Source organism: Octopus sinensis, linkage group LG23 (genome assembly GCF_006345805.1).
Source record: "Octopus sinensis linkage group LG23, ASM634580v1, whole genome shotgun sequence".
Taxonomy (NCBI): domain Eukaryota; kingdom Metazoa; phylum Mollusca; class Cephalopoda; order Octopoda; family Octopodidae; genus Octopus; species Octopus sinensis.
The window spans coordinates 14,747,942-14,772,685 of record NC_043019.1 but is presented as its reverse complement, the minus strand read 5'-3'; the positions used below and the strand labels follow the sequence as shown (position 1 = coordinate 14,772,685).

The 24,744-nt window shown below is 39.4% G+C and overlaps 1 protein-coding gene across 1 annotated transcript in view; it reads right to left on the bottom strand.

Moving 5' to 3' along the window:
- Window positions 1-214: 214 nt before the first annotated feature.
- LOC118767675 (ubiquitin-like protein 5) overlaps window positions 215-24,744 on the bottom strand; it is a 24,771-nt gene continuing 241 nt past the window's right edge. Inside the window, exons 2-6 of the mRNA XM_036512629.1 lie at window positions 21,937-22,000; window positions 20,636-20,710; window positions 17,305-17,388; window positions 14,284-14,388; window positions 215-225 (exon numbers count right to left, since the gene is read on the bottom strand). Coding sequence (XP_036368522.1) covers window positions 14,295-14,388; window positions 17,305-17,388; window positions 20,636-20,710; window positions 21,937-22,000 — 317 coding nt within the window. The 3' untranslated portion in view covers window positions 215-225; window positions 14,284-14,294. The remainder of the gene's footprint in view (window positions 226-14,283; window positions 14,389-17,304; window positions 17,389-20,635; window positions 20,711-21,936; window positions 22,001-24,744) is intronic.

Sequence of the window (24,744 nt, the reverse complement as noted above, 5' to 3'; positions counted from 1 at the left end):
ATAAAAAATTTAATTTAAATAATAAACAAACCTTATGACGCCTTCATTTTATAGTTTAGTCTTAAATATTTCAAGTCAAATTTCAGATGAATTAGGTACTTGAGTGTGAGGCGGAAGGATATAGTCCACACACACACACCTGCCGACCGTAGCACTCTCGTGAAAGAGGCGTATGAATTATACGAAACGCAATAAACAACGGATTTCATCAGCAGACATTTTTCTCTCCCTTACTCCCTCTCTCTCTCTTATACGCTCACTTTCTCTTATGTACTTTCCCTCTCTGTCTTATTCGCACACTTTCTTCTTCCTTCACTCCCTCTCTCTATCTATGTGTATTTCTGTTTGATAATCACTGTCTCTCGCTCAATCACATACTCTTTCTCTCTCTCTCTCTCTCTAACTCACAGTATTTCTGACGTATTCAGCCGCACACACAGACACATACATATAGGCGGCTCTAGCATCATACTCACACTATCTCATTTACACACACACACACACATATATATCTATATGCTCTTTAACACACACACATACATATTCCCTTTAGCAACACATTCACACACTCTGCTCTACACACACACGTCTTTCTATGTCTCAATCAAACATCTTAGCATTTTATGGAGGGACAACTTCCAGCTTTCCGAATTAAAATAAGATTTCTTTATGAAATTCCTACAGGAAAAGAGAAAACCCCGTCATCTCTCACTCTCTCTTCCCTTAAATTAGTCATTCTACCTTATAATTAATTAACCATTTACTCACCTCATGTTATATATATATGTATTTCTTTTAAAAAAACAATTAAATAAATAATTAATTAAAGCCAATATGTTCTTTATTAACCACAATGTGAGAATTAAAACATTAAATTTTGGTATTTTGTAGCTGCTGGAATGGAAATTAAACCGAAAATTTGTTCTGTGGTTGCTACAAACAAGGCAGAATGGTGATAATAATAATAATGTTAGCTAAACGTTCTGAAATAAAACCTTGGAACTGGTTCAGGACGAAGGAATAGCTATTTAAATATATATTCTAAAATATATAAAATCATATTAAATTCATATGATGATGGTTTAAGGACGAATTAGGACCGTTAGTTGTTTAAATTGCACAAGTTTCCAAACCATATGCTGCTATTTTATTATATATTTGAATTAAATATTTTTACGTTAAAATCCGTTAAATATAAATTGGGTGTTGTGTGTTTTTAAAAGCATTTAAAAAAAAATAATTAATGATAATTGATAATGACAATAATTAAACAGTAAATGGTATTTAGTGGGAGATATACGGAAAGGAATTACGACTATTTCAAAAATATTCAATTTGTCTTTCCGTTATTCACGCATAAAATACGTTTATATATACATATATAAATATAATATAATATATATATATATATAATTTATATACACGCTCTTAGATACAAAGTTAACGTGTATATTGATACATATACACATTAGATACAAACTTGCATTTATATATATGTATAATTACCTCTATATATAATTTATACACATGTTATTAGATACAAACTCACATGTATGTATAATTAAATATAAATAAATATATATATATATATATATATATATATATATATATATATATACATATATATATACATGCGTGTGTGTATTAATTGGGTGTATTTTGTAAGCGTGCATCGGATTTTTGGTGGATTCCAAAACTAAAATATTCCCAATTTTTCCCCACGTTGCTTATTTAAAAATAAAACAAAACGAAAAAAAAAAAACAATAACGGTAAATATTAAAATACGGCATCATACTATTATTATTATATTATTAAAAGAGTTTCATTCTCGTCTTTCGTAACATAATTTCTTCGAAAGGATGAACGAAATATTAATAACCATTTTTACAGTGGTTCCATAGGTCTAAATTTATAATGGAAAAAAAAATGTATATATATATATATCTACATTTATATCTATAGTAGAATTAGCGTTTTATATTTATAGAGAATATATTTATCTATATTTACAGTAGAAAATATAAGTGTATATATATTTCTATCTAAATTTATAGTAAGATGGTTATTAAAAGAAGGAATCGCCACTTGGCGCTCTCTTCGTGTTGCCCTTGTCTTTCGGAAGAAACCACAGACTGCCTACTATATTTACCGCGCTTGTCAACAAGGAATAATATATGTCATTCTACATAAGCAGCTGACGATTTGATGTAGTTAGAAAATGACAAATTCTCCTCCGAAGTCTCAAATCATCTGTCAACCCCAACCGCTCTTTTTAAAAGAAAAAAAAACGTGAACCCACAGTCAACGACTAAAGGTTCGGTGACAGTTGCTCCAGCTGGTTAAGTAGTAGCAGTGAGACACCCATAGACATCTGGCTGCTGCTGTCTTTTAAATTGGGTGATCAAATAAGCGAGGGAGAAGAACAAGAGAGGGGAAAATGCCCTTGTTATATAATCGCTCGACTTGTGAAAAGAAAAAAAAAAGCTCCTTAAATTTCTCTCAAGATGCAAAACTATTGAGGGCAAGCCAAACTGGGATTGCGATTGCCTATGCTAGAAATAGCAGTCACTTGCACTGCTCGCAAATCACAAACTCTGCTGTCTTATATAACATCAGGACGCCTTTTGATAATGTAAATCTGGTGACAAATTCTTTTTTACATTTAACCAGGTCAACCACATTTTTAAAAAATGTGAACCCATAAAACAACTCAAAGATTCTGTGCCGATTGCTCCACCTGGCCAACGGTAGCAGTCAGACACCCATTCACATTTAACTGCTGCTCTCTTTGAATTGGGTGAACTCAAACCTGAAAGAGACAGAGGGAATAGACCCGCCTTGCATAAAATGCTTGACATATTTCAAATAAGTAAATGAAAACAGCTTAAATTTCCCTCAAGAAGGAAACGTTTTGAGGGCGAGGCAAAAAGCAGTCTCTGTGTAGTTTAAATATTAGCTGAGAACTGATTTTCTATGGTAATGTTTAAACAAAATTTTAATATTTTTACCTTTTGCTCAGTTTACCTGGATTTACCTGTAATTAGAGTCACTTTGAGACAAAAATTATGCAATGGAATTGATTAAGAACCCTTTCTTCAATTATCTTCCAAATATCACATTAATATGTTGATAAGTAAAAAAGTTAGAGTTCTTTAATGAAACTAGTCTAAATTCATGATTATTTTAGAATTTAATTGAAACTCATGAGGGGTTGTTTTTTGGTCAGAAATATAGTAACGAAAGGGTTAACCTGTTAGAAACACTAGTCATATGCGATGCTCTCAAAGTGTTAAATAATGTCAGGACACCTCAGATAACATAATCCTGGGGATAAATGTTCTTCAACATCTAATCATGTTAATTGCTTTTTAAGAAATGCAAACCCGTAAACAACAACTAATTACTCTGTGGCAGTTGCTCCAGCTGGCCAATTGTAGTAGTCAGGTACCCATTTGCATCAGGTTGCTACCTTAGCAGTCCAGAAAAGCGGCGAGCTGGCAGAAACGTGAGCACGCCGGACGAAATGCTTTGCGGTATTTCGTCTGCCGTTACGTTCTGAGTTCAAATTCCGCCAAGGTCGACTTTGCCTTTCATCTTTTCGGGGTCGATAAATTAAGTACCAGTTACACACTGGGGTCGATGCAATTGACTTGATCCGTTTGTCTGTCCTTGTTTGTCCCCTCTATGTTTAGCCCCTTGTGGGCAATAAAAAATTTTTTTAAATAACCTTAGCAGTCCAGGAACATTTCTTTCTACTATAGGCACCAAGGCCTGAAATTTTGAGGGAATAGGGTTAGTTGATTACATCAACCCCAGTGCATAACTGGTATTTATTTCAAGGCGGCGAGCTAGCAGAGTTGTTAGCGCGCTGGGCGAAATGCTTTGCGGTATTTCGTCTGCCGCTACATTCTGAGTTCAAATTCCGCCGAGATCGACTTTGCCTTTCATCCTTTCGGGGTCGATTAAATAAGTACCAGTTACGCACTGGGGTCAATATGATCGACTTAATCCGTTTGTCTGTCCTTGTTTGTCCTCTCTGTGTTTAGCCCCTTGTGGGTAGTAAAGAAATAGGCATTTATTTCATCGCTCTTGAAGGGATGAAACTCAACCTCAGCAGAGTTTGAACTCAGAATGTAAAGACACTTGAAATGTCGCTAAGCATTTTGTCCATCGTGTTTACAACTCTGTCAGCTCACGGCCTCACTTGCACTCGATATGAGCTTCATGTTGTGGCTCGGGGTCAGCAATTTCTGGAGAAGGGCTCAGTCGAATACAGCAACCTCAGTGCTCAACTGATACTTATTTTCTCAATCCAGAAAGGATAACAGGCAAAGTTGACCTGAGGTGGAATTTGAACTCGCAATACTGGCTTCAAATTTTGGCACACACAATGAAATAGTCATTCTCTCCAATGCCCAGTCTCTTTTACAATCTCTCGAACAAGCTTCAAATTGCGTAGGTCTTTACCTCAATGAGGCCAAGACTGAATATGTAAACAACAGTGATTGCATCATCCATACTCTCAACAATGCGCCCTTAAATATGGTTTCTGATTACAAGTATCTTGGGTCATACATATCATCATCTGGAAAAGATTTTCTAACTAGAAAGGGTATGGCCTGGTCAGCCTGTGATGACATACATAAAATCTAGTCATCAAATCTAAGTAGAGACTTCAAACTTGAAATCTTCAAAGCCACAGTCGAACCAATTCTACTATATGGCTCAGAAACCTGGACGTTATCAAAGAAGCTTGAGAGGCGGTTGGATGGAACCTACACTCGCCTCCTTATGAGAGCTCAAAATCTCTCGTGGAGGCATCATCCAACCAAAATGCAAATATATGGGAAACTACCACCTGTATCATTTCTTGTGAAAGGTAGGAGAGTCCAGTTTGCTGGACATTGTTGTAGAGCTGAAAACGAGGCAATTTCTACTCTTCTCCTCTGGAAGTCATCTACTCGCAATACCAGAGGGCGCACACTCTCCTACCCTGATGTAATCTCCAGGGATACAGGCATCCAGCAACAGGACCTCCGTAATGCTATGATGGACCGTGAAGTCTGGCCTAGCATGGTAAATTCCATTGTCTCGACCACAGTCGAACAATGATGATGATGATGTGATCCATTATGATTTCATTAAACCTGGCTCATCAATCATGGCCGAAGTATAGTGTTGCCAACTGGAGCAAATGATGCAGAAACTTACAAAAAAAAACCAGCCTAGATTAGTCAACAGATCCACTTCTATTTTATTGCGAGATAACGCCAGACAACACATTGCAGGCACTGTTTCTACAGTGATCTGGCAGTGTTTCTACAGCTGGATGCCCTTCCTAACGCCATCCTTCCTAACACCAGATGCCCTTCCTAACGCCTTAGTGTCTGCTTCCCATGCTGGTAGGGGTTAGATGGTTTAACTAGAACCAATAAGCCAGATAGCTGCACCAGGCTCCTGTCTAATTTTGGCTTAGTTTCTATGACTGGACTCCCTTCCTAATGCCAACCACTCCAAGAGTGTAGTGGGTGCCTTTTATGTGTCCCCAGCATGAGTGCTTTTACGTGTCACCGGCATGGGTGCTTGTACGTGTCACTGGTACAGGTGGCGTCATGATATGCCACCGGCGTGGTATACCAATGACTATTTCATTAAAGCTAGCACCATTTTTGTCATTTCTTTGGGGTGGGACATAAGTCATAAGTTTAGAATTTAATGTTACTAGACTCTACGGCAGCGAGCTGGCAGAATCGTTAGCATGCCAGGAAAAATGCTTAGTGGCATTTCGTTTGTATGTTCTGAGTTCAAATTCTGCATGTGATCAGCTTTGCTGTTCATTCTTTCACGGTTGATAAATAAGTATCAGTTGAAGACTGGGGGTTGATATATTACTTTGTCAAGTATGAAATTTGTAGTAAGGAATATGAAAAATACTTTGATAGCTGCTCATTTTGTGCCATTATTATATTTCGACAACCTTAATTTCTTGTTAGAAAGCTGACACAATTATTTATTTATTCTAACTCATTTTGCGCTTTATAAAGTATTTATAAATCATTTTTTGCTATTTTTGTTTAAACATGGATGAGTCGGAAATTCATACAGTTTTGAAATATGAGTTCTTTCTTGGAAATACAGCATCACGGACAGTTTGGAATATTAATGGAGTATTTCATTCTAATGTTATTACACAGCAAACAGTATCAAATTGCTTTGCGAAATTTTGTTCTGGTAACTTTGACCTCACAAATGAGCAATGCAGTTGACCAGAAACAAAGGTGGAAAATGACAAAATGAAAGCCACCATCGAGTTAGATCCATCTCAAAATGCCCGTGAATTATTGTTGTTTGGTGTTAGCAAGCAAACAATATTGACTCACTTAGTTCAAATCGGTAAAGTGAAAAAGTTGGATAAGTGGGTTCCACATGAACTCAATAAAAATCAGAAACAGCAATGTTTGGAAGCCTGCATTATGCTACTTTCTCATCACAAAAATGAATCATTTTTTAATCGAATTGTAACATGATGAGAAATGGATCCAATACAACAACCGTAAACAATCAGCACAATGGTTGGATAAGGATGAGCCACCAAAACACAGTCCAAAAAGCAAAATTCATCAAAAGAAGCTGATGGTGTGTGTTTGGTGATCTGGCGTAGGTGTGATCCATTATGATTTCATTAAACCTGGCTCATCAATCATGGCCGAAGTATAGTGCAATTGATGCAGAAACTTACAAAAAAAAAACAGCCTAGATTAGTCAACAGATCCACTATTTTATTGCGAGATAACGCAAGACAACAGATTGCAAAAATGACATTGGTGTTAGGGATCTGCAGCTGAAGAAGGCATTGAGCTCTCATAAGGAGCCTACGCCAGATCACCAAACACACACCATCAGCTTCTTTTGATGAATTTTGCTTTTTGGACTGTGTTTTGGTGGCTCATCCTTATCCAACCTTGTGAAAGGTAGGAGAGTCCAGTTTGCTGGACATTGTTGTAGAGCTGAAAAAGAAGTAATTTCTACTCTTCTCCTTTGGAAGCCATCTACTCGCAATACCAGAGGGCGCACACTCTCCTACCCTGATGTAATCTCCAGGGATACAGGTATCCAGCAACAGGACCTCCGTAATGCTATGATGGACCGTGAAGTCTGGCCTAGCATGGTAAATTCCATTGTCTCGACCACGGTCAAACAATGATGATGATGATGTGATCCATTATGATTTCATTAAACCTGGCTCATCAATCATGGCTGAAGTATAGTGTTGCCAACTGGAGCAAATGATGCAGAAACTTACAAAAAAAAACCAGCCTAGATTAGTCAACAGATCCACTTCTATTTTATTGCGAGATAACGCCAGACAACACATTGTAAAACTGACATTGGTGTTAGGGCCTGCAGCTGTAGAAGGCATGCCCAAGCTAACAGTAGAGCTTGGGGCAGTCTTCTAATTTGTCAATTCCTATGGAACCATCAAACTTGCACAAGTGTAGAAAATGGACATTGAATTATGATGATAATGATGTACAAACACACAAAGTTAGGGCATTTGGCTCACGATCGTAAGGTTGTGAGTTCAATTCCTGGTGACATGTTGTGTCCTTGAGCAAGACACTTTATTTTACATTACTCCAGTCCATTCAGCTGGCAATAATGAGTAGTACTTGTATTTCAAAGGGCCAGCCTTGTCACACTGAATCTCCCTGAGAACAACATTAAAGGTGCACGTGTTTGTGGAGTGCTCAGTCACTTGTGTGTTAATTTCATGAGCAAGCTGTTCTATTGATTGTATCAGCTGGGACTCTCATTGTTGTAACTGACAGGGTGCTCCAAAAAAAAGAAGAAAAAAAAACACGCACACACATACACACATGGTTCAAAATTGTACAAAAAAAATTTAAAAAACAGGAACAGGTGAGGGAATGACAAACAAGGTGTATAAGTTTGATGCTCAGGCAAAAAGGGAAAAATCTTTGACATTTTGAGCCTATGCTCTTTGTCAGAGAGGAATGAAGAAAACAGATGGAGAGAGAGACAAAAATGGTGTGAAAAAAGAGAGAAAGAATATGCAGGAGTGGCTGTGTGGTAAGAAGCTTGCTTACCAACCTCATGGTTCTGGGTTCAGTCCCACTGTGTGACACCTTGGGCTGACCAAAGCCTTGTGAGAGGATTTGGGAGACGGAAACTGAAAGAAGCCCGTCGTATATATATATGCTTATATCTATATATATATGTGTGTGTGTATATGTTTGTCCCCCCAACATCGCTTGACAGCTGATGCTGGTGTGTTTACGTCCCTGTATCTTAGTGGTTCGGCAAAAGCAACCGATAGAATAAGTACTAGGCTTACAAAGAATAAGTCCTTGGGTAGATTTGTTCGACTAAAGGTGGTGCTCCAGCATGGCCGCAGTCAAATGACTGAAACAAATAAAAGAGAGTAAAAGAGTATAATGTGACCGTGTGCGTACCGTTGGCGATTTTTTTTCCTCTGTCTTCCCTTCTCTGGATCTTTCCGACGAAGAGCTCTGCTCGAAACGTTAAACCCTCCTTCTTCCCTTCTTTCCTGAGCGTCCAATAATACTATATTTGTTCCACGTCCTCGCGTTGTTGTGTTTTCTCTTTGTGTTTTCACGTTTGGATTAACTTTATATATATACCTAGGTGTATATATATACACACACACATATACTACAAGGTGTTTGGGTTGAATTTGATTTATTTTTATGTCCCTTTTCTCCCAGGAATGGCTGGATGCATTGGTGGCACTGCAGATAACCTGTACCATGATGATTCACACCAGATATCCAAACACTGACATGATGACTGCTGTTCAATGCTCTGTGAATAATGTAAAAACTGTAAGACATGACATGGACAGTTGCAATGGGAACTAAGAAGCCATGGCCAGCGGGAATGTATTTTGGCAGCTGTGTCCCTTCCTGCATGCCTGAATTCATCAGACAGCTACAGGGCAAGGTGATAGACAATTCAAGCAAGGGAATCTAGGCCTTGGTGAGAGAGATGGATGTTGGGAGTCACCAACATGAAGCTGGTCCTGAATGAGAAGCTTCAGAACCGCTTGTACAAGAGGTGCAAAGGGCAAGTTCTGACAGCCAAGGCTAAGGATAATGGTTTGATGAAGGCAAAGGAACTCCTGAACAAGCTGAGGCACTCTTTTGAGCCAAGGATAATCTGGTTTTTCTAAGATGAAAGGACCAGTTGCATAACACCCACAACAGGTGGTGCGACGGCTTGCCTATAATCCATGTGATGTCCCACATATGAAAGCCAAGTTGATGATCTTTGTGTGTGTCAGTCTCTAGTGAGGCAGATGTCATGCCTTCTCACATATTTGAACAGGGCCTTGGGCTCAGTTCAGAGATCTATGTGAAGCTGGTGGAGACTATGATCAAAGCTTGGCTGGAGAGGGTTGCAGCTGGATGGTCATATGTGTGGCAGAAGGATTCAGCTCTTGCCATACCCCCTGAAGCAGCCAGAAGTAATTCTTGGAGAATTTCTGTGACTTCAATCGACCCCGAATTCCTCCAATTCTAATCCCGTGGATTACTATGTGTGCAACGCAGTTAAGCGGCACCAACTGCTCTGCCTGCAACACCAAGGCAAAGCTGGTGTTCGAAGATCCTCCCAGTCCTCAAGGAGAGACACTGAGTGTGACAAGGCTGACCCTTTGAAACACATGTACAACTAACTTTTGCCAGCTCAGTGGACTGGAACATTGTGAAATAAAATGTCTTGCTCAAGAACATAATGTACGGTCAGCAATTCACAAGTTGAATCCCATACCCCAATCACTAAGCCCTGGGAATTCACACACATGTATCATCATTTAACATGTTGCTATGCTGGCATGGGATGTTTTCACTGGGGTTACACTAGGTTCTATTTGTCTATTTTGACCCATCATCATCACATATATATATATATATATTTAGGGCGGTGAGCTGGCAGAAGCGTTAGCACGCCGGGCAAAATGCGTAGCCGTTATGTTCTGAGTTCAAATTCCGCCGAGGTCGACTTTGCCTATCATCCTTTCGGGGTCGATAAATTAAGTACCAGTTTCGCACTGGGGTTGATGTAATCGACTTAATCCCTTTGTCTGTCCTTGTGGGCAATAAAGAAATATATATATATATATATATATATATCTTCTTGATATAAATTTGAGTGAGGTTTCTCTGTCCGTGAGATGACTAGATGTGCTTGAGATGAGATGTCTGAGGGCTATGGTTGGTGTGACATGGATGGACAGGCTGAGGAATGCGGAGGTGCAAAGACAAGCAGGAATGAGAGAAAAACTAGCAGACAAACTGGATAGATGAATGTTGAGGTGGTTTGGCCATGTGGAGAGGATAGATGAGTAGCAGATGGAGAGAGTGATGAAGGCAGCAGAACCAGAGGCAGACCTTGGTTTGGGTGAACGGATGGAGTGAGGAAAGCTTTGATGGTTAGAAGTGCTGGAGTGAGAGAGGCAAGTGAGTTTATAAATGATAGGAAAGCTTTGAGAGTGTTTATGGATGGAGGAGGGAATTTTGATGTCGCTCAAAGGGGTATGGACCCAGCATGATGCAGAGGGGGTAAACCAGCAATGACAATGAATCTCATACCATGAACTTCCAGGGAGTATTGTAAGGAGGTTCAATTTGTGAAGGGCCACTTAAATGGGGCCACACTATTTTTACTGTATTACCTAGCTCCTACACTTATTGATTAAACTACGATCAGTATCAGTGCTTAGCACATTTGCAGAAATAAGTTTCGTTACAGAAGGGTAGAGGGCTGTGAAGTGGCCCGATAGTGGGGCTGAAGGCCTCAAAAGTACCCTCTGCAGGATCTAGCCTGAATGCTGCCTTCAAGACTAGTATATATATATGTGCACATACATACATCATCATCATTTAACATCCATCTTCCACACATGCATGGATAGGATGGTTCACAGGAGTTGGCCAAGTAGAAAAACTACTCTATGCCACTCTGTCTGTTCTGGCAGAGTTTTAACGGTTGGATGACCTTCCTAACACCAACCACTTTGCAGATATATATATATCATCATCGTTTAACGTCTGTTTTCCATGCTAGCAGGGGTTGGACGGTTCGACCGGGGTCTGGGAAGCCAGGAGGCTGCACCAGGCTCCAGTTTAATCTGGCAGTGTTTCTACAGCTGGATGCCCTTCCTAACACCAACCACTTCGTGAGTGTAGTGGGTGCTTTTTATGTGCCACCAGCACAGGTGCCAGAGGAGGCTTGCAATGGCCACGATCGGTTGGTGCTTATATATATATATATATACACACACATGCATATATATCTATGTGTTTGTGTCTTTGTCTGTCTCTCCATCAATGCTTAAGAACCGGTGTTGGTTTGTTTACATCCACATAACTTAGAAGTCTGGCAAAAGAGACCAACTGAATAATCAGGCCAAAAAATAAAAAAAATAAGAAGTACTGGGGTTGTTTCTTGAAGGCAGTGCTCCAGCATGACCACAGTCTAATGACTGAAATATGTAAAAGATAAATAAAGAAAAGAAACCAAAGTCAATAAGAAAAATAAAAAAAGAAGCAAATAGAAATCAACATGTCTGAGAATACATGTGTTTTATTTTACAATAGCATTTAGAAGAAGAGAGAGAATAAAAAAGGCCATTTACAGAGAAGAAAAATGATTTTTTTTAAAGCCCTGACATTGTTTTTATAAATTTATTCAGTTTGATTTCATCTTGAATTTTCCTGAAAACGGGGTTAATTTTCTTAAAAAAAAAAAAAAAAAATCCAAGGGAAAAGATGCAGAGACAAATGTATAAAATAACTGGAGCTGTCTGGGAGTGTTCTTTGCCAGATTTATTGGTAGTAGAGTTCTAGGTTCATGCCATCATGGATTTCATCTGAAACATCAGAGTCAAGGATGCAAAAGACTGTGAAGAGGAGAAAGAGAATAAATAACTATATATATATAAAGCTGAAGTTGTCTGTGTGTGGCAGGTTTGGTAGGCTCCAACTAACACTTATTTCTTTACTACCCACAAGGGGCTAAACACAGAGAGGACAAACAAGGACAGACAAACGGATTAAGTCAGTTATATCGACCCCAGTGCGTAACTGGTACTTGATTTATCGACCCCGAAAGGATGAAAGGCAAAGTTGACCTCGGCGGAATTTGAACTCAGAACGTACCGGCAGACAAAATACCGCTTAGCATTTCGCCCGGCGTGCTAACGTTTCTGCCAGCTCGCCGCCTTCAACTAATACTATCTCCTCTGAGACCCTGCGGTGCAAGTTGACCAAAATTGAGAGTATGATAGAAGGCTTGCTCTTCCTTCCATAGAAGAAAAAATTCAAATCGGATCATGTTAACACCAAAAATTTTTTACATCAAAAAGGTGCTTTTTTTTCTATGAAAAACCCTATTTTTTACGATATTTTTACTGCTGTGTCGCCATTTTTCGGTGTATTTCAACCAGGAAAATGTTCACTTAAAGAGAATAACAAGCTACATAACGCAAAATTTTTTACTTTTCAAAAATTCCAATTCTAAAGGGTCGGAAAGAAAACAAGCCCGAGCAATGCTGGGCTATACTGCTAGTAACTATAATATTTGTTTGTAGTAAGGTGGCATGCTGGCAGAATCATTACTGCATCGGAAAAGATGCTAGGCAGCATTTATTCTGACCGTATGTTCTGAGTTCAAATGCCGCCAGGGTTGGTTTTGCTTTCCATCTTTCCAGGCTTGATAAAATAATTAACAGCTGAGCACTGGGGTCAATGTAATTGACTTATAACTTTCTTCACAATTGCTGGCCTTGTACCAAAATTTAAAAAACCCAAACTTCTTTGAGGGAGGGGTGTTAGTTGATACTATCGGTCTTAGTACTTGAGTGGTACTTTACGTTATTGACCCTGGAAGGATAAAAAATAAAGCCAACACTCGCAAGGTTTGAACACAGAACGTAAAGAGCCCACGACTATAGTAGAAGACACTTACCAAAGGTGTCACACAGTGGGACTGAACCCAGAACCTTGTGGTTGGGAAGTAGACTCTTTATATTATTTCCAAGACAGCAAGGTGGCTGAGTCATTAGAGCATCAGATACAATGTGTAGAGGAATTTTTTCTGAATCTTTACATTTTAAGTTCAACCCTAGGACTCAACTGGTACTTGTTTTATCAACTCGAAAAGGATGAAAAGTAATGTTACCTCAGTGGGATTTGACCAAATCCTTGTGAGAGGATTTAGCAGACGGAAACTGAAAGGAGCCCATCACGGGTGGTGTGTGTGCATGTATCAGTGTTTGTCTCTTGACCAACTGCTTGACAACCAGTGTTGGTGTGTTTACATCCCTCATATCTTAACAGATCGGCAAAAGAGACCAATAGAATAAGTACCAGGCTTAAAAGGAAGTGAGTACTGGGGTTGATTCATTTGACTAAAAATTCTTCAAAACGTGGTGCCCCAGCATGGCCACAATCTAATGGCTGAAATAAGTAAAAGATAAAAGAATAAGCTTTTATTTGTGTTTTTGTAGAGGGTCAGCAAACAATCAGTGATTAAATTGGAAAAAGTTGATTTTTTTTTTGGACATTTTTGTAATACCGTAAATCCTTGAGTATAATACGCAGGGATTTTTAGGGGGCTGTACCTCTGAAAAACCTAAACCTTGTGTATAATATGCGCCCCTTCTCTAACTTGAGTCAAGGAGGTCTATATAACATCCTTGGTTTGTAAAACTGTATACGGTAACGTCCTTAATTATTATTGTATATATAACACAATGCAAATGTGTATACGCTGGGGATTTTTAGGGGGCTGTACCTCTGAAAAACCTAAACCTTGTATATAATACGCGCCCCTTCTCTAACTTGAGTCAAGGAGGTCTATATAACGTCCTTGATTTGTAAAACTGTATACGGTAACGTCCTTAATCATTATTGTATATATAACATAATGCAAACGTGTAGCTTTTTTATGCATTTTGTTTGCAGAAAATAAAGAAATAACAGTAATAACGTTTAATAAATGTTGCTTACTGTAAGTTATGGATGATTCTTTTATGACTTCATTGCTTTCAGGCTTAGCTTAAGGTATTTTCGCGCCCGACATCACAAAATGCGTCTGAATAAACATTGCTGGACAGCAAATAGAGACTCGGACATTGCTTAGAAAATAATTTTCATTTTTAACCTCGTATATAGTATGCACTAAGGATTTTGACCTTTAAATTTTTGGGGAAAAAATGCGGATTATTCTCGAGGATTTACGGTATTTCATTTCAGAAATTAAAACAGAAAATAGGGTGAAATCTGAAGAAAGCAGAATAAAGGATACAGTCACTTAAGGTGATGTGATCTTTAAATATGGTGTACCTGAAAGAAGACAAAAACATAAAAATGTAAGAAAAGACAGTATTTCGTTTGTTTCACAGTCAAAATAAAATTACTTTTACTCCTCATCTTCTAGTACAAAAGTGTTACGTTTGGGGCTTGTAGTCTGGTCAGGTGCATGATAATCTCACTGCTGGTGGTGGTATGAAAAAAAGTACCCAGGACATGTTACAACATGGGATCTTTTCGGTTTGAACGGCAGTTTTTTCTAGCGGTGTCATATGAAATTGTCACCCATAATTATGACCCTAGTATCAATCTATTGCATTTCAATCTGTTTTAGGGAAAGGGGTGGGGGAAAGGGTATCTTTTTTTCTTCACAAATGTAAATAAACCCAATCTGTTTCTTAAACGAGGGACATATTCATATGGCACAGAATGTTTTCACCTCAATAGACGTCATTGATTAGTTGAAATTGCAGAAATTGAAGAAAAAAACAACAAATATCTTACAGACTATAGAATTTTCTCAATAAAGCCAAGAGAAAAATATGTTTTATAAACACATTCTACCAGTATACGAAGTTTAAAAGTGTTTAGTTACGTGGAAATCATTTTAAAAAACTGCCGGTCAAACGGAAAAGATCCATAACATGTACAACATGTAGGTGAAAGATGACAACTCTTGAACACTGTAAAAAATCAAAAAGTTCATCTGTTATGGCCACATTTGAAGAAGAGGTCGGGGAAATATTATCAGAGAAGGAAGAGTAGAAGGGAATAAATAGATGGAGTGGCAGCCAAAGAATGTGATGGATGGACAATATCGTGAACAGGCGAGACAAGATTGGCAAGGGGAGTTAATCGGGAAGACATATGTTGCAGTGTCACCAATGCACAGCAGGCGCAGGAGTGGCTGTGTGGTAAGTAGCTTGCTAACCAACCACATGGTTCCGGGTTCAGTCCCACTGTGTGGCACCTTGGGCAAGTGTCTTCTGCTATAGCCCCGGCCGATCAATGCCTTGTGAGTGGATTTGGTAGACGGAAACTGAAAGAAGCCTGTCGTATATATATATATATATATATATATGCATGTGTGTGTTTGTCCCCCTAGCATTGCTTGACAACCGATGCTGGTGTGTTTACGTCCCCGTCACTTAGCGGTTCGGCAAAAGAGACCGATAGAATAAGTACTGGGCTTACAAAGAATAAGTCCCGGGGTCGATTTGCTCGACTAAAAAAGGCGGTGCTCCAGCATGGCCGCAGTCAAATGACTGAAACAAGTAAAAGAATAAAAGAATAATACATTACGTCAATGACATGATGGGGGTCCGATAAAGTAATGAGGCAATCCCATGAAAGGGTCAATGACATGATGGGGGTCCGATAAAGTAATGAGGCAATCCCATGAAAGGGTCAATGACATGATGGGGGTCCGATAAAGTAATGAGGCAATCCCATGAAAGGGTCAATGACATGATGGGGGTCCGATAAAGTAATGAGGCAATCCCATGAAAGGGTCAATGTGTTTGAAATTTGGGTTTACACTTTCTCTTTTTTTTTTTACTTGTTTCAGTCATTTGACTGTGGCCATGCTGGAGCACCGCCTTTAGTCGAGCAAATCGACCCCAGGACTTATTCTTTGTAAGCCTAGTACCTTAATCTATCAGTCTCTTTTGCCGAACCGCTAAGTTACGGGGATGTAAACACACCAGCATCAGTTGTCAAGCGATGCTGGGGGGACAAACACAAACATACACACATATATACATATACATATATTCAACGGGCTTCTTTCAGTTTCCGTCAACCAAATCCACTCACAAGTCTTTGGTTGGCCTGAGGCTATAGTAGAAAACACTTACCTAAGGTGCCATGCAGCGGGACTGAACCCGGAACCATGTGGTTGGTAAGCAAGCTGCTTACCACACAGCCACTCCTGTTTATAGGAGAATGGTCCGAGTCTTTTACAAGGATGATCAGACAAATGAATGAGTGTTACAAGTAGGTGAAAGATAACTCTTGGACATTGTGGAAAAACAAAAGCTCATCTAGGATGGCCATATTTGTATAAGCAGAGATTTGGAAACCGTTAATATAGGAGGAAGAGCAGAGGGTTGTAGATGAAGAGGCAATCAAAGAACACAATGGAGGGACAACATCACAAGCTGGTTGGACAAGAGAGTCAAAAGAGCTGAAGAACTTGCGCTTAATTGGGAAGACTTTAGTTGTAGTGTCATCAATAATGATAATAATAATGAAATTATTGTATACAGAGCTCAGGTGCACCACAACTTGTTAAAAGTGCATATAAAGTATATGCAGTAATGTACAAATGTCTGGGAAGTGAACAGTGTATGAGTCAGATACATGCTTGCATGTGTATGGAGGGGAGAAAATCAGGTGTAGTGTTCGCGAATCTCAGGAAGCATGGAAGTTTTGAAGGATGCAGTGCTCCGACAACTAACAACTGATGCTGGCAGTTTTGCCAGCTGAGTGGAGTGAAGCAACGTGAAATGAAGTGTTTTGCTCAAGAACACAACGCATTGCCTGGTCCAGAGATTGAAACCACAACCTTACAGTTATGAGTTCAACACCCTAACCACTTAGCCATGCACCTCCACTAAATGTTCCTTCTCAAGCCATGCCATGTTCATAAGGGCTGGTTTCCCAGTTTTAGTGGCGTAGAAATTCCCCACCTGGACGGGACGCCAGTCCGTCGCAAGATTACTCACTTTTGCCAGCTGAGTGGAGTGAAGCAACATGAAATGAAGTGTTTTGCTCAAGAACACAACACATCGCCCGGTCCAGGAATCGAAACCACAACCTTACAATCATGAGTTCAACATCCTAACCACTTAGCCACGCGCCTCCACACATATCAGTTGCAACAGGTAATAAGGACTCTCAACTGGAATATGGATTACAGTCAAAAGGGAAAATAATCAAGTAACTTACCATTTTTTCAAAACGATTCGCTCCCACCGAGTGCCTGTTTGAGCTGCGATTAATTTTTTTAGGTCACAAATGGTGTCGTCTTCACTGAAAGATTTAGTTAAAGAAAACAACTGCAAGAACAATAACAACAATAATCGTAATAATTATTGTACGATACAAACAAGAAGATGATATTTTTTTCAAATGCAGTAATGCCATTAGAACAGCAGAAATAATGGGTAAATATCATTACAAGACAGTTTGTTGACAACTTTTTCTACCTTGTAAGGGTATTCACCTATTATTACTGCATTTGAAAAAATATCATCTGCTTGTTTGTGTTGTACAATACACATTTGGACGCTTCTAATAAAAACATATGTTAGTTTGTTTATATTTACACATCATCATCATCGTTTAACGTCCGTTCTCCATGCTGGCATGGGTTGGACGGTTCGACTGGGGATCTGGGAAGCCAGAAGGCTGCACCAGGCTCCAGTCTGATCTGGCAGTGTTTCTACAGCTGGATGCCCTTCCTAACACCAACCACTCCGTGAGTGTAGTGGGTGCTTTTTACGTGCCACTGGCACAGGTGCCAGGCGAGGCTGGCAGCGGCCACGATCGGATTGGTGCTTTTTACGTGTCACCAGCATGGAAGCCAGTCCAGGTGGCGCTGGCATCAGCCACGTTCGGATGGTGCTTTTTACATGCCACCGGCATGGAAGCCAGTCTAGAATAATTATATTTAAAAGACCAAGTTAACAAAAAAGCACCCAGCACACTCTGGTAAGTGGTTGGCATTATGAAGGGCATCAAACTGTAGAAACCATGCCACAACAGACAAGTGGAGTCTGGACAGTTCCATGTCAAACCACCCAACCCATGGAAAGCAGACATTAAACGGGTGCTTTTTAAGCGGCACCGGTACATAAAAGGACAAGCCTGCATGTGTGGAAGCAATTATATTTAGCTTCATGTGTTTTATCAGGTTCAGCAAATTGCCACGACTTCCTGTCCGCTGTTGTTTCCTCGGTGAGGCCCAGAGTCCAAAGATCCTTTCTCACCACTTTGTCCCACATCTTCCTGGGTACCCTCCAAAATTAGAGCTCGGCACTCAAACACAACATGCTGCCTAGTCAGGGGATTGAAGCTTCAACTACAGAATTTTAAATCCCACGCCCTAACCACTAAGTCATGGCCTTCTCAAAAAAAAAAAAAGCACCTATATATATATATATATATATATATATATATGTATATATATATATATATATATAGGTAGATAGAATCAAGTCTTTGGTGTTAAATTTGAAATCATGACACCAGGTTATTGGCATTCCTTCTTGCCGTTTTGCAGAGATAAGATGCAATCCTTATTCACTTGGTTTTTTTTTCCAACTATGCCTGTGAAAATCTAGTGTTAATTTTTGTGGCTTTGGAGTACTTTGACTCCTATTTTTAGCAAAGTTAGTGCTTCATAGCACCCTTGTTATATATAATTCTTATATATATCTATTAATTTGGCCTATATGGTTTTCAGCTTGTGGCTACTAACATTAATCTCTCATGAGTATTAACGTTCTTTATATATCTTATATATATATATATATATAATCAAGAGGAATGACCACTTAAGTGGACACCTAATATGCTAAACATAGATGTCAAATCGCCATTTCCATAAAAAGTCTGTCCTCAAGAAAAATCTTAGCAAAATGCCAAAATGTAAAACTGAGCAAGACAAATGAAAATTTTCTACCCTTATTATTTAATTTTATATATATATCATTGTTTAATGTCTGCCTTCCATGCTGGCATAGTTGGATGGGTTTACAGGAGTTGGTCAGGTAGAAGACGGCACCAGGCTTCTGTGTATTTTGGGCATGGTTTTTACGGCTGGATGCCCTTCCTAACGCCAACCATTCCACAGAGTGGGCTGAGTGCTTTTTATGTGGCACCAGCACAGGTGAGGTCAGTTTTGACAGGTTTTTTTTTAAGCTGGATGCCCTTCCAAATGCCAATCACTTCACAGTGTGGACTGGATGCTTTTTATGTGGCACCAGTACTGGCAGGGTGACCAAGTAACTTTGCATGACAAGGAATTTTGAGAGGAGAGGGGGGAGGGGCATTGGAGGAGGGGATCCTGCATCAGATGATGTAAGGTAAGACTGTGACAAAGAGATAAGAACAGGCATCTTGCTATAGAGGAGGGATATTGGAGGAGGTGGTCATGTGTCAGATGATGAAAGGTTAGAGTGTGACAGAGAAACAACCATGGAAAAATGAATGTAAAATGGCAATAGCATGTGTACCTCAGTGAGAAACTGACTGCCATTAAATGCTATGTTGAACATAAATACCCAGTATCATGTGGTTGGGAAGCAGACTTCTTACCACTAATATATATTACTCTTTACTCTTTTACTTGTTTCAGTCATTTGACTGCGGCCATGCTGGAGCACCACCTTTAATCGAGCAACTCGACACCGGGACTTATTCTTTTGTAAGCCCAGTACTTATTCTATCGGTCTCTTTTTTGCCGAACCGCTAAGTAATGGGGACATAAACACACCAGCATCGGTTGTCAAGCAATGCTAGTGGGACAAACAAAGACACACAAACACACACACGCATATATATATATATACATATATACGACGGGCTTCTTTCAGTTTCCGTCTACCAAATCCACTCACAAGGCATTGGTGGGCCCGAGGCTATAGTAGAAGACACTTGCCCAAGGTGCCACGCAGTGGGACTGAACCCGGAACCATGTGGTTGGTAAACAAGCTACTTACCACACAGCCACTCCAGCGCCTATATATATATATATATATATATATATATATATTTATATACAAATGTATCTCAGTTGCCAGAAGAATATATATCATCATCATCAATTAGGATCCATATTCCAAGTTGGCATGAGTTAGACTGTTGCACAGGAAACCAGAAGATTCTACCAATCCCTGCTGTCTGCTTTAGTATAGTTTCTAAAGGTGTATGCCCTTCTTAATGCCAACTACTTTGCAGAATATAGTGGATGATTTCAATGGCGGTGCATCAGCATGGCCGCAGCTCTGAGCTGAAACTAGAGAAAAAAAAAATTATGGGCTTATTTCAGTTTCCATCTAGCAAATCCACTCACAAGGCTTTGGTCAGCCTGGAGCTATATGAGAAGACACTTTCGCAAAGTGCCATGCAGTGGGACTGAACCTGGAACCATGTGGTCGGGAAAGAAATTTCTTACCATATGGCCACAGACTATTTTTTTTTTTTTAGTTTTTGTCATCTGGCACACATACAATAAAGAGGAAGACCCTTAATCTCTTTGGAAGCAGAAGGATACTTGCACTTCACTCTGACTTTCTTTCCCAGTCGGTCATTACAAGTTATCTCAAGCATCTTTGAAGCACTGCGGATTCTGAAGGAAGAAGAAAAATAAATTGCATCAAAACATGAAAGCGATTTCAATCAAATAAAATTAAACGTGTATAACTAAAATTTTGTTCTTTTGTCACCAAAACCGATCGATAACACCTGAGTGATGTTCAATACATAAACTTCGTTTATCTTGCTTTCTCTTCTTTCTGTCGCCTTACTGGCACTCGAGCCCTGTGCTAGTAGGGTGTTAAGAGCACCATCCGAGCGTGATCGTTGCCAGAGCGGCTGTCTGGCCTCCGTGCCAGTGGCACATAAAAGACACCATTCGAGTGTGATCATTACCAGCTTCGCCTTACTGGCACCTGTGCCAGTGGTATGTATAAAAAGATTCAAGCGAAGTCTTTGCCAGTACCGCTTGGCTGGCCCCCGTGCTGGTGGCACGTAAAAGCACCTACTACACTCTCGGTGTGGTTGGCGTTAGGAAGGGCATCCAGCTGTAGAAACTCTGCCAGATCAAGATTGAAGCCTGGTGCAGCCTTCTGGTTCGCCAGTCCTCAGTCAAATCGTCCAACCCATGCTAGCATGGAAAACGGACGTTAAACGATGATAATGATGATCTTCTAAAACTAGACCCCCACCTTCTATCTCAAACTGTAATGTCATTTTCTGCTTTTAAGTACCAAATGTTATGTTTATACTCAGTTGAAAGCTTAACCATATCAGAGATGGTGTGAGGTCTTATGGTCTACTGGTTAGAGTGTTGCACTCACGATTGCGAGATTGTGGTTTCAATTCCTAAAGCGATTTGTACGTTGTGTTGTTGTAGAAAACATTTCATCTCATGTTGCTGCGATCACTTTGACATCCGATGTGTGGCACACCGTGCACCTATTCAAGCAACGTTGATCTGGTGGAGGGAATGAGCTAATGTACATTCCCTCCAAAAACTGTCTAAAATAATTTCTAAATGTAACCACTTGGCTTCGGGGGTCGAGTGGGCATTGCGCCTCATTTTATTATTTTCATATTTTCATTCGTTCCTTTTATTTTTTCTTCCTTACTCGACTACCTTCTATATTTTTATTTCCCCAATTATGAGTTTTGTATTGTTCTTGCAATTTAAAACCTCTATTTTCGGCCCCTTGTGGGTACTAAAAAATTAAGGACGTCGGTGTTGCCTTGGCGGGGGTTTGCGCTCTCGGACTGCTCTTGTTTTAATTATTTCTTTATATTTGTTTCCGAGCACTGTCTTTGTAAGTCAGCTACCTAGTTACACATCTCACTATATTGTCTTCGTGTTTAGGCATTAAAAGAACGAAAATCAAATTAACTGAAATTAAAAAGATTTGGAATGAATTAACAGATATTATCATCAAGAAGGCGAAATCCGAAAAAAAATCAGTCTTCGCAAAAACCCGATAATATCAATGATTTAAAAGGAGTCGTCGTTGTACATACCAATGTCCAACACAACCGGCTATTGTAATGAAATTTCTTAATTAGGCAAAATTTAAAAGGTTTTCAGGAGAAAATTCTCGACATAAATCTTGAACACGTGAAAATAAAGATCAAATTCCTAAAAGAAAACTAAGTTTTGAAGTTATTATTGTTAATCTGGTATTCAAAATTTTGACATGAGAACAAGATCCTTGCGAAAATAATCAGAAATTAGAATAAATTACATTAATTAAGGTGACAAGAAAATCATATCAAAACATAATTACGGTTTATCCGAGGGAGAGAAAAAAATAAATAATAAGCAATACAGAGCTAGGACAGTTACAGTCTCAGTTTCGTACTTGGTAGAATTGTTTCCTTCTAAATTACAAGACGAATGATATTTGTTTCTTTACTGCCCACAAGGGGGCTAAACACAGACGGGACAAACAAGGACAGACACAGGGGATTAAGTCGATTATATCGGCCCCAGGGCGTAACTGGTACTTATTTAATCGACCCCGAAAGAATGAAAGGCAAAGTCGACCTCGGCGGAATTTGAACTCAGAACGTAGCGGCAGTATGGAAAGCGGAAGTTAAACGATGATGATGATGATTATATATATATATATATATATATATATATATATATATATATATATATATATATATATATATATAATTATAACAATGAGGGTCTTTGCAAGACCCTCATTGTTATAATTATATATAATTTTACCGAATATGGTCCTTTTCCATACCGAAACACTACTTGGTGAAATTTGTTGATTTTATTAAATTAATTATATTTCACCCTTTATCTGCATATATATATATATACATACATACATATATATATATATATATATATAATGCTAATATCAAGCAGTATGAATGAGTGCTCAACACTGCATTGGGAGATAAATATTCTTTATTTGTGGGTTAACAAGACAACCAATGGTTTCATGCAAAAAGATCTTTACAATTGTTCAAGTGTACCACACAGAAATATTGGCAATCACCCTGATAAAGAATAATCACCACTCAAATGCATTAGTGTTGTTGGCAGAGACATACAGCTTGAAATTAAGGATCTGTCAGGATTATTGGAGAACAGAGATTCCTACCACACCATCGTGAAATGTATCTCAGTCGCCAGAAGAATATATATCATCATCATCGTCCTCATCAATTAACATCCATATTCCAAGCTGGCATGGGTTAGACAGTTGCAGAGGAAGTGGCAAACCAGAAGGTTCTACCAACCCCTGCTGTCTGCTTTAGTATAGTTTTTCTAAAGGTGTATGCCCTTCTTAATGCCAACCACTTTGCAGAATATAGTGGATGATTTTTAGTGGTACCAGCATTGGTGCTTTTATACAGCACCAGCATCAGTAGGGTCACCAAGTAAATTTGTAAAGCAGCCTGCCCCTTGGCTAGGAGAGGGGTGGTACTAAGAGAGATAAGGCGGTGAGCTGGCAGAATCGTTAGCATGCCGGGTGAAATGCTTAGCGGTATTTTGTCTGCCGCTACGTTCTAAATTCAAATTCCACCGAGGTCGACTTTGCCTTTCATCCTTTCGGGGTCGATAAAGTACCAGTAAAATACTGGGGTCGATATAACTGACTTAATCCATTTGTCTGTTCTTGTTTGTCCTCTCTGTGGTTAGCCCCTTGTGGGTAGTAAAGAAATAGGTATTTCGTCTGCCGTTACGTTCTGAGTTCAAATTCCGCCAAGGTCGACTTTGCCTTTAATCCTTTCAGGGTCGATAAAGTACCAGTAAAATTCTTGTGGGTAGTAAAGAAATAGGTATTTCATCTGCCACTACATTCTGAGTTCAAATTCTGCCGAGGTCGACTTTGCCTTTCATCCTTTCGGGGTCGATTAAATAAGTACCAGTTACGCATTGGGGTCGATATAATCGACTTAATCCGTTAAAAGAAATAGGTACTGAGAGAGGTGGCTATATACATATAGCTAATAGTGAGGGATTATCAATTCAGGCAGATTATCCCATAAGCTCCCTGTTGGCCCACCAGGCTAACAATATTGTTTAGATTTGTGTAGAACTCTCCTTCTCTTACGTGACCCTTTCCTCTATTCTTTCCTTGCTTCTCTTCACCTTATTGTAACCTGTCTTCCTCTTTATCTCTCTTCCACTTGCCTCTTTTCTCTTCTCTCCCCCCTCCCCTCCATGCACGTACCATTCCCTCAGTGTTCTGCTCTGTTATAACCAAAAATGGCTCTGATGAAAGTAGAATTAATTTTTTTAGGCCGTTTCCTAATTTTCCTCAAATAATCAATAGACCTGTTGAGTAAACCTATCAGCAAGCTACCTGTAATAACTACTGGGAACAGCTGTAAGCCAAATTTACTCTAATAAAGGAAACTATGTAATGACTGTTATTGATGCCTTGTCTTTTATATATAGGTAGTCATCATCATCATCATCTGTTTTCCATGCTAGCATGGGTTGGACGGTTCGACCGGGGTCTGGGAAGCCAGGAGGCTGCACCAGGCTCCAGTCTGATCTGGCAGTGTTTCTACAGCTGGATGCCCTTCCTAACGCCAACCACTCCAAGAGTGTAGTGGGTGCTTTTTACGTGCCACCAGTACAGGTGTCAGGGGAGGCTGGCA